At 33.2% G+C, this 12,551-nt stretch overlaps 1 protein-coding gene across 1 annotated transcript; it reads left to right on the top strand.

The window, feature by feature from the left end:
- The first annotated feature begins 5,812 nt into the window (after nt 1–5,812).
- LOC138325640 (all-trans retinoic acid-induced differentiation factor-like) lies at nt 5,813–10,846 on the top strand. Its single transcript, XM_069271438.1, has 7 exons — nt 5,813–6,052; nt 6,739–6,851; nt 7,299–7,370; nt 8,325–8,396; nt 9,065–9,186; nt 9,651–9,751; nt 10,137–10,846. The coding sequence occupies exons 1-7, from the start codon at nt 5,969–5,971 to the stop codon at nt 10,254–10,256; spliced, it is 684 nt and encodes a 227-aa protein (XP_069127539.1). The 5' UTR covers nt 5,813–5,968; the 3' UTR covers nt 10,257–10,846.
- The last annotated feature ends 1,705 nt before the right edge of the window (nt 10,847–12,551 follow it).

Genomic DNA, 12,551 nt, shown 5'->3' with positions numbered 1-12,551 from the left:
TAACGAATACGCAAATTGGCCAAATTAGCGTGTGAGCGCCGAAGGCGCGAGATTTTGGTATTTTAGGTGTCTGAGGGTGACCCCCGGGAAAAATATTGTAATTTAGAATGGCTGAGATGAGTTTTACAATGAATAATGATGATTTTGCGAGCGCCCGAAAGCGCGAGATTTTGGTCTTTGGGGGATCCGGGGCCTCCTCCAGGAAAAAGATTACGATTTAGAATAGCTTAAATGTGTTTTGATGAATTTGCGAGCGCTCGAAAGCGCGAGATTTTGGAGTTGTGGGGTCCGGGGGTCTCCCCCGGAAAAAAAAAACGATTTATAATGGCTGAGATGAGTTTTATGATGCATTTTAATGATTATAAAGCCGTTCTTAACATGGTAATTTTTCGATTTAAAGCTACAGGTACTTGCATTTAGAAATGATAATTGTGTCGTCAAAACATTATGCAACCCTACTCGATCTGAATACACCAGCTTCACACCATCGGCACATGGTTGTGTAACATAAAAATGAATTAATTGTCTCGCTAAGACATAAACAAATTGATCTTTTAAGAGACTTTTTTTAAATAGTACATAGAATCCTTTGATGGACATTTTTAGTCTAGTTCTGTGTATTGAATTTTGACTATTATGTGCTTGGACGTTTTAGGAAATGCGCCGCGCAGCGGAAAATTTTCTAGAATGAAGTACGAAAAATGTGCAGGAGGACCCTTTTTTTCTTTCAAATAAGCATTTTTAGAAAATTTCAGTCGGCGAAAATGGGGGGCAAAAAGACATGTTTGCCCCCCCGTCCTGGGGAACGGGGGGGCAGTGCCCCCCCCCCCCCCCCCCCCCCCCCCCCCCCCCCCCCCCCCCGCTTCCTACGCCCTGTATACTATTAAAGTTACTTCTCTTCGTTTCACTTAGTCAGTACTGAGGAAGTGAAACGAAGGGAAGTAACTCTGATAGATAAGAATGGAAACTTACACCGGGTTTGTGTTGACATTGATGTTAAGCATTTTATTATTACATTTACATGTAGATTACATGTATATATAACCAAACGTTCTCTATTCTAAGGGAGATCAAGGGCATCCTCGTTCCCTGGTGTAAATTGCAATAATAATTCGTAATATATACATCTGGGATCGAGGATGATGTCAGGGCGACTGATAAGGATCCACCTCAGTATCTAGAAGTTGTTGTAATTGTGTTTACATGTTGTTTGTCAAGGTTGATTTAGTTATGGGACAAACATATCCGTAGATTACTAATTATTACATATAACCTATCTCAAAATTTTGTAGTTGTATGTCCCCATGTATATTTACTTGTAGCATTCTCTGTGTTTTTTACGTTCATACTGATATGTTTTTATTAAACTTTGTTTGTGACAAATGTTAGAATATGACAATTTTTTTATTTTTGTCTATTTTACTCATATAACAACATGGTTACATTGTTAAATATGCATGTTTCATGAAATATATAAATAGATCTCTCATTACAATGCTTTTTCAATAGATGTTGTCGTTAGCAATAACTCTCCCTGTGTAAAGTACCTTTCATCCGACGTCCCACAGTAGGTCACTTTCAGTCCATTCACCCACGAAAGGTTCACAGGGAATAGTTCCAGTCTTTACCGTTTAAAGATTCTAAACGTGTCTTCGGGGGTGGATAGGTTGACATCAATACACAGCATTACCATATATCATGGAGGAACAACACTAAGAAAAGTCCATGTCATCATCCTTTACCATAAATCGGAAATGTAGGACTTTAATGCTACATACAAATGTATGTAAGGACCAAACGATTTCGCAATAGGCCGTTTGGTAACTGCAAAGCAAATTATTTTCCCGATGAATTCCCACGTTATGTATTTTCCATTGAGAATCATTTTCTAGACTTAGAACATATAATTCTACTTATAACATTTCATGGTAATGAATTATCGCGATTTCTATTCGCCTGTGAAATACATGTAGTTCAACCACAGAAAAGAAGGTGCTTTACAATTTACATTGCATCAGTATATTTTATGCTGCTGCCAATACATCAAAACCCTCCTGCTTGTGTGTTGATAATGATCGTAAGTTACCTATGGGAAAAGTATAAATTCTATTAATAGTTCCAATGTTACTTGTATATCAAAATATTCACATACTTAATTCAGGTTGCAATACCCACCTGTCGACAGTATGTGATGAACTCTTAGCATTTCCGAATATTTGCATTGTGCTCTCGATTTATGATGTACATCTTTCATTTTATTTGCGACAAAGGTGTAGAGTTTTTGTAATGTTGACAGTGTAAAGCAGATACAAAAGTCATAGATGGATAAACTTTGTTCAGGTTGAGCTCCTTTATAATAGTTACAATGCGTTTCAGTCGAAGTTTTCGTCATATCTTTTGCTAGCATTTAAAATACTTTACATTTCCTATCATGTATCAATGCTGATAGTATTTATTTAAATGAATGTAAGATTCATGCTTATTTGAATACATCGATAGGTCCAACATACTAAGATTTGTTACTTTTAATATAAGGCCAAATATCAGCTTTTGCTTCAACCTAAAACCATCAAACTTATCGACCCATCTACCCCTGAAGATATAAGTAGACCCTTCTAGTTCAAAGGTTGGAATGGTCCTTTTTTTTTAATTTCAGGGGTGCATGAGTTAATAAAATGTTTTTTTTTTTGTTTTTTTTTTTTTTTTTAATTTTATCAAGACGTCCCTAAGTGGGATTTTCACTAATGATTACATGTAGTTCCATTTTCAATGCATAAGTCTGCCATCATTCATATATCCTAAATGAATCCTACATTTTGTCTTTTTTTTATTATATTTTATTTGTTTCAAAATACAGCAGGGATGTCTTATCTTATCAGTAAATATTTCATTATTATTAAAATATTGTTGTTATGTATTTGTCTTATATAAAAATGCATGAAGTTTGTTTGGTTACGATATTTATAAATGTATCATCATAATTATATATGCTTCTTGTAGAAACAAAAGAAATAAATTAATTTTACTTCAACAGTGTTGTCTCGTCTTTACTGGTGACAAATAAGAGCATTAGATTAGAATTTATACTTAAAGATTACTTCAGATTTAGGAAATGACAGGTAGCGACTGCATAAGTAAGCATGCTAAAATTGAAGATGATAATGATTCGGAATTTACAGAAGATTACCTCATTTGGTTAAAAGTGATAGGTAGTTTGTATGATGTGAATGTTTACAATAGACAACGTTATTGTGTGCAGCAAGCTCTTCAATGGGATGGTAATACCTTACGAACACAAACGATTGATTTTGGACTTTGATTTTCCCCTTATTAAGTGCAGATATAAAGGACCATTCCCCTTGCAACCATAAAGTATGGTGAATGTTTATGGGTCCGCAGAGATTGTGGTGCAGAAGAGCCAAAGGAGACTTTCACATACCGCTGTCTCCAAATATTCAGAATTCACCACACACAAAGTTTAAACAGCCCTAAAATGATCTTAATTATTGACAGGACGTCAATCATAATCAATCATCAAATGTATGCATAAGTCATGGGACAACACACGATGCATATCTTATAAGGACACACGCTTAACTAGATGTAAAATGCAATACGATGCCAATATGTGATATGATAAGGAGTCCTTGCGATCGCTGCAGCATTATCGGCGCATCATAACGGTTTTAAATAGTTTTAGTCTATAAGACTCTCTTCTTATGTGGATATGAAGGATAGGTATATTCTACCCAAGGGTCACAAAATGATGTAAAACCCGAGACTTGCCATGGGTTATACAACATTTTGTGATCCTGAGGGTAGAATATCCCTATCCTTCATATCCACTTATGAAAGAGTATTTTTCTCTCTCATACATCGACGTTTAATTGCAACTTTACAAATACGACTTTCCGCCATTTTGAAATGACTTCGAAAAAATCAGTGAATGCAAATCATTTCCCCATGCATGATAATTGCGTGATATTTTCAACGCAGATTCTATTGTTTGTATCTTTTAAAGTAAATATATCAACGTTTCTGGGGGGAGTTAAAATTGTACCGAGAAATTAGTAATTTTGTGGACGTTGTGACGTCACGAGATTTATTGCATGGATAGCCATGAAATACAGCTTCAGGCGACATGAGTGTATTGCCCTAGACCAACCAGTTTTACACGTATAGGCACGAGAGAAAATTTGATTGCAATTTCTTTTGTGGTGATAGGGTACCTTCTGTGTCTGAACACCCGTTCAATCTTTTGTTTCTGTTACAAATAGAAAAAATGTAAGATTTGTAACAATGACTTTTTTAAGATTATACTACGTCTTTTATATTTTGTACAATTCTTCATGGTCTTCTTCTCGAGTTATGATCACAACCTGTGTGGCAAGTTCTTCATTGTGGCTATTCGACTTCCGTTATGTTTTTATAGTCTTTAGATGTCTTATTTAAGGGAAACCCCAATCTGGTGTATTATAATCTTTTATCATACCCATCTTCATGTCATTACTCAAAGTGACATCCATTGAGACCGATTGCAAAATGTACTCAGACATTTAAATTCTAGTAAAAGCTGAACAAAATGACTTCAATTGCTTATCAAATTATAGGTATAGTATATGTGAAATATTTTACATATTTGGGCAGTTTACATACAGTCATGCATGCTAATGAAAATGAAACCTATTTGGATTTTATACAAAACATCTTAAAAGAATGTTGATCGATGCATATAATAATGTAATTTACAAATACAGTGAAATGAGAGGATTTTGCGTGTTTGGCTATGCAACATAAAATTGATCAAAAACGTGTTTGATAAATTTCACATTTCATTGCCAAGAGTGTAAAATTTCATTTATTACTATTTGTCAGTTTTAAAAATTGATTGATCTGGTAGCCAAAAAGCAAGGACTTATTAAGATTTTCCGATATCGGGAATTTCCCAAATAGGAAATAGAATTCCTGATATCGGAAATAAAATTTTCCATATCAGAATTAGAATTTCTGATATGGAAAATTGTTTTCTAATTACTGATATCAAATATAGAATTTCCGATAACGGAATTAGAATTTCCGATATCGGAAAATCTTAATAATTCCTGATAACAGAAATTGAATTTCTAATATCAGAAATTCAATTCCCGATATCACAAATTCACTCTCATTCTGTTGCAATAACTGCTTCCTGGTAGCTTGCATGGTAGAATAACTTAAATTTCGAATTCCCGATATCGGAAATACAATTTCTGATATTGAAATTTGTTTTCTAATTTCCGATATGTTCAGAGTTAGAATATTTGATATTTCCGATGTCAGAGGAAGAATTTCCGATATCAGAAATTAAAAGTGATTTCCGATATCAGAAATAGAATTTCCGATATGGAAAATTCAATTTCCGATATCGGCAATTTAGCATTTCCTACGTGTATATCGGGAAGTACAGAAGAATTCCCCATATCAGAATTAGAATTTCCGATATATTCGGAATAAAAAGTATCTTGGCTTGCCATTAGCATAGTCCTTTTTATTAAAATATATGTTTACGCATTTCGAAGATATTTTAAATTGATCTCTTGATTGAATGAAACCAGTATTTGTCAAGAACAATTTTTCATTTGCTAAATTGATAACTCTACCGAAAGAAAAAATGGATAAATAAAAAAACACTCTTTCGTTAATTCCAATCTATTTGAGATTAGTTTCAATATATTCCGTCATAGCCTATACTGTATAGCTAGTATATCAGTGTTATGATTGGGTCGGACTACGTTTCTGGTCGGAGCCGTACTCCGGGATAGAGTGATCTCCCTTGACAGAAGTCTCTGTTTACGTTTGAGGAAGTCTGCGACGTTGTCACTATCTTGCTGTTTTCGTTTTATGACTATGATTTCATCTGTTAATTTGTAGGTCTGCGTCGCTTTGTTTTAGGCCTACATTGTAGAACCAAACTGAACACTACTTTACCATGAAGTCTTTATTCCATATATGTATATTTTCTGTGTTAATGTTGAATTTGACCAGACTAACGTCGAGTTACAGCACGAGTGATGTAAGTATTGTTTACCTATTTACATTGTGTTTGAACATATCAAAAAAAGTTGATAAAAAATGCAGAAATCATTTATAAGGAAGTGTTTTAATCTAGATTGATGAAATCATCCCAAATTTATATTCTGACTCCATAAACGAAAATTGTAGTTATAAAATTAGTCATAAACAGTAGATTACCAATAACACCAGTTACAGTTTGTCAAAATCTGTCACTCGTGATCAGGCTATTTTTAGAATCAGCATGTTACGTTATGTCTGGACACATGAACAGATGCTTGTGATTATAAATTCATATTATCAAAAGCTTGTATATTACTGTTATGAATTATATCATGAATTTTCTTTTTGTATAGTAAATTCATTATGCTTATTTTTCATATGAATTACAGTAGAATACAGTATATTTTACAGACATAATGTCCAGCACCTTTGGTCTGTAGTATTCCAGTAGCCTAATAGGCCTATTCCAACAATGTTAGCCTTTAGCAGGATAGGACATTTTTGTAACAATATGTTGTAAGTTATCGGGAGATCTTAATAATTCATTATGTGCCATGTATATATTCATTTTATTTGTCTTTTTAATTCAGTCACTTTTAACAGAAACATATATATACATATATAGTATATATATGTTTCTGCTTTTAGCAATGTTTATTACTGAGGTTCCACATGTACTTTCAGGTCTGTACCCTGCCAAGTTGTACAGAGAAAAAAAACTTAAATTGTTCAGAGAACAGCACACCCTTTGGTAGATGTTGTATTGTGATATCTGGAAACAAGACTATTATAACAGAGTGAGTACTATGTGTATATATATACATATTAATAATTTTAATATGCCGTATCATATGACAGTTATAGGAACTACTGTTTTTGACATAAGACAAATTGCAAGTTTTTAGGTAAAAAGAAGAGAAAAAAAACAATGGAAAACTGATTAAGAACTGATTATATTGAAATTAAATAGGACATGCATGTGCATGTAGGCTGTATACATGTAGCTATAGGAAGAAACATATATAAATATATAAGATATATAGATTGATTATATTTATAACAACTCCTTCTATAAAATGATTTTTTCCTAAAATTGATAATGAGCATGTAAGTAGCTATATGAATAAACCAAAGATATCTTTAAAGTTCTCTGAAGTACTGAATTAGTGAATTATGAAATATGTGTACAGTAAATGAAGTTACAATTAACTTGTACTTAATGTTATTTTTGTTTTTGTTTTAAGGATTGATCTGTCAAACTGTAATCTTAAAACAATAGATGGGATACTAGCAAACCAGCCAAACTTAACTACTATGTAAGTATATAACATGTACAGTAGTGTGTAATAGCTGGTATATCATATCAGGCCCCAAGATCACGAAACAATCTTAAGACAATAAGTCTTAAACAGTCTTAAGTTTAGACTTAGCCAATCACAGATGATGTTAAAAAAAGGTGGGTTTTTTTTATTGGGCTATCAGTTTTGTCCTCAAGCAAACAAATAACAACCTAAATTTTGTTTGGTTTTGCACAAAATCAGGAATTTTGGTACAAATTCTGTAAATTTAAGACACCAATATTCCCCTGGGATTCAAATCCATGGTATATATAAGGTTGAATAAAGTCTATTTCAGTTTTTCACTGCAAGAAAGTAGGATGAAGAAAAAAAGTATTTTTAAAAAAATACCCTACCTATAGGCCCTTCAGTTTTAAATGGTGTAACCGGAAACAAGAATATTTTTTTGTTTGGCCTTGGCTCAACAAAAACTTCAGTCTAAGACTATTTCATGATCCTTGATCCCTTAAATAAGTCAAAGTGTTTATATAAAAGGTTTTGGATTCAGACACATCTTATATGAGTTCTAGGCTTTGATGTTCTGTCAAAACCAAATTTTTAGAACTCTGTCTTGAAAGGATCGGGATTTGATAGAATGGTAGACTCAGTGTTATATTTTAATTCAAAATCAAATTGTTCTACAACATCAAAAGTTTACAAATACGCACATAAAATTTTTATGTAAATATTGTATGACTTCATACAAATGCATAGATTTAATAGTTAAAAATTTTCTGGAAAAAAATAATGACATGGTAAGTCAAATATGTATACACTAACTGTCTTTTAACTGTCTTATTGTCACTCGTAACAAATGAAATGTAGTTTCAAATTTTGTCTACTGGTACATATACCATGTCACAGTTTACATTAATATACTGTGTATATATTCTTTACAATTACAGATTTAATTTTTTTCTTCATATTTTGCAGACGTTTACAAGGAAATAAATTGAAAAGCGTAAAAAAGGAAGATTTTTTTCATACTACAAATATCGATCTCTTGTAAGTACACTTTAATAACTTTTATCTGCAGCACTATCAGATTCAGTGTAAATCTCATCCTCGATACTCCAGGGGTTCCGATCACTTACGATCTCTACACCCCTGGACTATCTCATAGTAAAACTGGAGGCAACAGAATAGAACAGGTAACTTAGTCATTTGATGTACATCAAAAGAGCCGTATAACTGTACACTGTGGTTGACTGTGTGGCTTCGAAGTTGGGTGTACGTTGCTCTTTCTGTAGTCATCAAAGACTTTTTTGCAGGTCTGTGATTGGTTCAGTTTGTTCCCCTGAGCTGCCTTCAGTTTTACTATTCGATAGTTAAGGGGTGTAGAGATCGTAAGTGATCGGTATCGAAGATGAGTAAATTTATATGATCATATTGATATTAAATAGTTGCGACTTGTATAGTAGATATACATCGATGAACTGTAGCATTCAAACTCATTAATTCCCAATATACATATTTAGTAAAAGAAGAAGAAATATACGGTAGTATTTTCTCAGTGCAAATTAGTTAATTAGGTACAAGCTCCTGAAATAAATTGAGTATGGAAATCATTGCCTAAAGACATATTTATCTTGTCTAATCTTTACTGGAATTGTTTGTAATGAAATTGTAGAGGATTCATGTGAATGAAGTATACTGATTGATCTTGTTTAAAGGGTGTTACAACCAAACTTGGAGTGTCCAGGGGGACCCAATGCCTGGATGAGTTATGGACCAGACAATGAAACAGAAACAACCCAATGTGTGGGGGAGATACACACGTGTCAGCTACCTAATGGTAAACTTTACCATACAAACACTTTATCTTAAACTTCACAGTTATTAGCAATTTATAATTCATTATACTTTCACACGTTAATCATGAAACAATTACTGCCAGTAAGATATCGTAAAATCACATTTGAATTTTAACAAATTATCTGCTCTTATTGAAATGACTGTTTTTTACTCAGGAAAACATATTATATATGAAATACTCCTACCTGTATGAGGGTAAATGATTTCCTATGTTTAGTAACTTAAGAATAGTACACCTCTTTTGAGAGTGGTATACTAGGGGAGGCAACTCTAGATAAGAAATACTTGTCATTTTCAGAATATTGGAAGAGTCTGTCATGAAAAAGAAGAAATCAATAAATAGTTGAAATATCATGGAAAATAATCTTCCATTAGACTTACATTTTCCACATTAGTAAAAAGGGAAATTTATTTGAATTAAAAGAAAAAAAATTGATATTGTAGTTACCTGCCCAAATGACAACAGTATGTGTGAACATGTTGGACCTAACATGATGGAGTGTGTTTGTATAGATGGTTACCATGGCTACAAATGTTTGAGAATGGTTTGTATCTGATGAAAATTATCACTTTATATTTTGTATAAGAGAATGACCACTAGACTCTAAGTTGTTTATAAGATTTTCTTTGCATAGTTCAATACTAGGTTATCTCCCCCTACTTTGAACGTGGAGAATAAGACAAAGAGACAAAAATTTCAAGCTAAATTTCAGTGATATTTGTAATTTAAGGTGATAGTCTAGAGACTGGTGGCCAGTCTATTTGATTTAAGTGAAACTGAAAGTTGTAAATCTTTTAATATTTGTTTAACTTTTCATTATACATTGTATTTTGAATTGTTTCCTATTTTTGGGGTTATAATTGTAACAAATTTTAATGTAATCTATCAAAGTTACCTGAGATTTATGATAAATGTTTTCTGTGTTTTAGGGTAAATTCCCCACCACTGTATATGCTATTGGACTGGCTGTATGTACCGTGGTACTCTCAGCAGTGTTATGGCTGACGGAAAATCGGTGTAAAAAATCAACACGGACTCCGGGACTCTAAACTCATTACTAAATTCACTGTACCCAAGTCTTTCTTGATCATTTGAAATACAATATTTTCCAGTTTCATAATTCTAGAGTCAATAATGATACCCATGCACTCTGGAATGTTACAGTTCAATCATTATTATTCAGACAAAATGTGTGTATGTACATTGTATGTTCTGGTATGTGTGTGTTTATAAGCCTTGTGGCTACACAAGGAAAACATCCAAGTATGAGTTATCTTATAAAATCAGTTGATGATTCATATGCCAGTCGTCTGATTGGCATTTCTTAGTGCAATATTCCAATTCTGTAAATATGGAAGTGAAAACTTTCGCTAGTTATACATATAGGTGTGAGGGCTACATACTAGTGACAAGCTATGGTAATTGATACAAAACATTAGGATATTTTAATTCATCATTTTGCCTTTAATAGTGAAAAGCGATGCATGTATTTTTGTCAGTCTTGTATTGAGATATCATAAATGCATTCCAGATCCCCCTTCATTGATATTAGTGACTACTTTTTGTAATTTGTGTTGTAAAAATAGATAATTGTTTTATAAGCATGTTAACTCTGTAAATAAAATTTTGATATATTTTATTGAAGAGTCTTTTTCTGTCTCATTACCAGAGAAGATAGTACTTGAAATATCTGTTATAAGCTTACTGAAGAACTGTGGGATCACGTTGGATATGTATATAATTAATGTCAATTTCAATTTCAGAAATTCGCTAGTAAAAATGCCTAAATTGTTGACCTAACCTTGAGGAAACTGCAATTTTGTTATAGGCGAAAACTTAATATCTCTGTTTAGGGTTACATTGGCAAAAAAATAGGGTTGGTCAGAATTTAATTTTTTTTTTAAGTGTTTTTAAGTCTAATATGAGAGCCGGAACCAGAGTCTGAGATCGAAATCCCGACTTTTTAAAAAAAATTCGTAGAAAAGTGGAGAAAAAAATTTAGGGTCGGTCGGGTAACCCTAAGCAGACATATTTTGTTTATGGCCTATATAATAAATAAAACTAGTGTACATTACAGTCAAGTCTGACTATAAAGAACAACAAATGGGCCGAAGTTGTCCTTTACACAGAGGTCATTTATGTAGTAAATCACACCAAATAGGCACGTACATGTCCTTTATGCAGAGGTCATTTATTTAGTAAATCACACCAAATAGGCATGTACGTGTCCTTTATGCAGAGGTCATTTATTTAGTAAATCACACCAAATGAACATACAGATGTCCTTTATACAGAGGTCATTTATTTAGTAAATCACACCAAATGGACACACAGGTGTCCTTTATACAGAGGTCATTTATGTAGTAAATCACACCATATGGGTACACAGAGGTCATTTATGCAGTTAACCACACCAAATGGGCACACAGGTGTCCTTTATACAGAGGTCCTTTATGTAGTAAATCACTCCAAATGGGTACACAGGTGTCCTTTATACAGAGGTCATTTATGTAGTAAATCACACCAAATGAACACACAGATGTCCTTTATACAGAGGTCCTTTATGTAGTAAATCACTCCAAATGGACACACAGATGTCCTTTATACAGAGGTCATTTATGTAGTAAATCACTCCAAATGGACACACAAGTGTCCTTTATACAGAGGTCCTTTATATAGTAAATCGCTCCAAATGGACACACAGGTGTCCTTTATACAGAGGTCATTTATGTAGTAAATTATACCAAATGGACACACAGGTGTCCTTTATACAGAGGTCCTTTATGTAGTAAATCACTCCAAATGGACACACAGGTGTCCTTTATACAGAGGTCTTTTATGTAGTAAATCACTCCAAATGGACACACAGGTGTCCTTTATACAGAGGTCATTTATGTAGTAAATCATACCAAATGGACACACAGGTGTCCTTTATACAGAGGTCATTTATGTAGTAAATCACTCCGAATGGACACACAAGTGTCCTTTATACAGAGGTCCTTTATATAGTAAATCGCTCCAAATGGACACACAGGTGTCCTTTATACAGAGGTCATTTATGTAGTAAATCATACCAAATGGACACACAGGTGTCCTTTATACAGAGGTCCTTTATGTAGTAAATCACTCCAAATGGACACACATGTGTCCTTTATACAGAGGTCTTTTATGTAGTAAATCACTCCAAATGGACACACAGGTGTCCTTTATACAGAGGTCATTTATGTAGTAAATCATACCAAATGGACACACAGGTGTCCTTTATACAGAGGTCCTTTATGTAGTAAATCACTCCAAATGGGTACACAGGTGTCCTTTATACAGAGGTCATTTATGTAGTAAAT

This window comes from Argopecten irradians, chromosome 6 (assembly GCF_041381155.1).
Source record: "Argopecten irradians isolate NY chromosome 6, Ai_NY, whole genome shotgun sequence".
Taxonomy (NCBI): Eukaryota; Metazoa; Mollusca; class Bivalvia; order Pectinida; family Pectinidae; genus Argopecten; species Argopecten irradians.
Note: the sequence above shows the minus strand (reverse complement) of the source record. Positions and strands in the feature narration are given on the sequence as shown.

Bases quoted from the DNA above. Each gene is read 5' to 3' on its own strand.
- LOC138325640 (XM_069271438.1), top strand. From the start codon at position 5,969: ATGAAGTCTTTATTCCATATATGTATATTTTCTGTGTTAATGTTGAAT. The intron at 6,852-7,298 runs GTGAGTACTATG...TTTTGTTTTAAG, and splicing joins AACAAGACTATTATAACAGA to GATTGATCTGTCAAACTGTA. The intron at 9,187-9,650 runs GTAAACTTTACC...TTGATATTGTAG, and splicing joins CACGTGTCAGCTACCTAATG to TTACCTGCCCAAATGACAAC.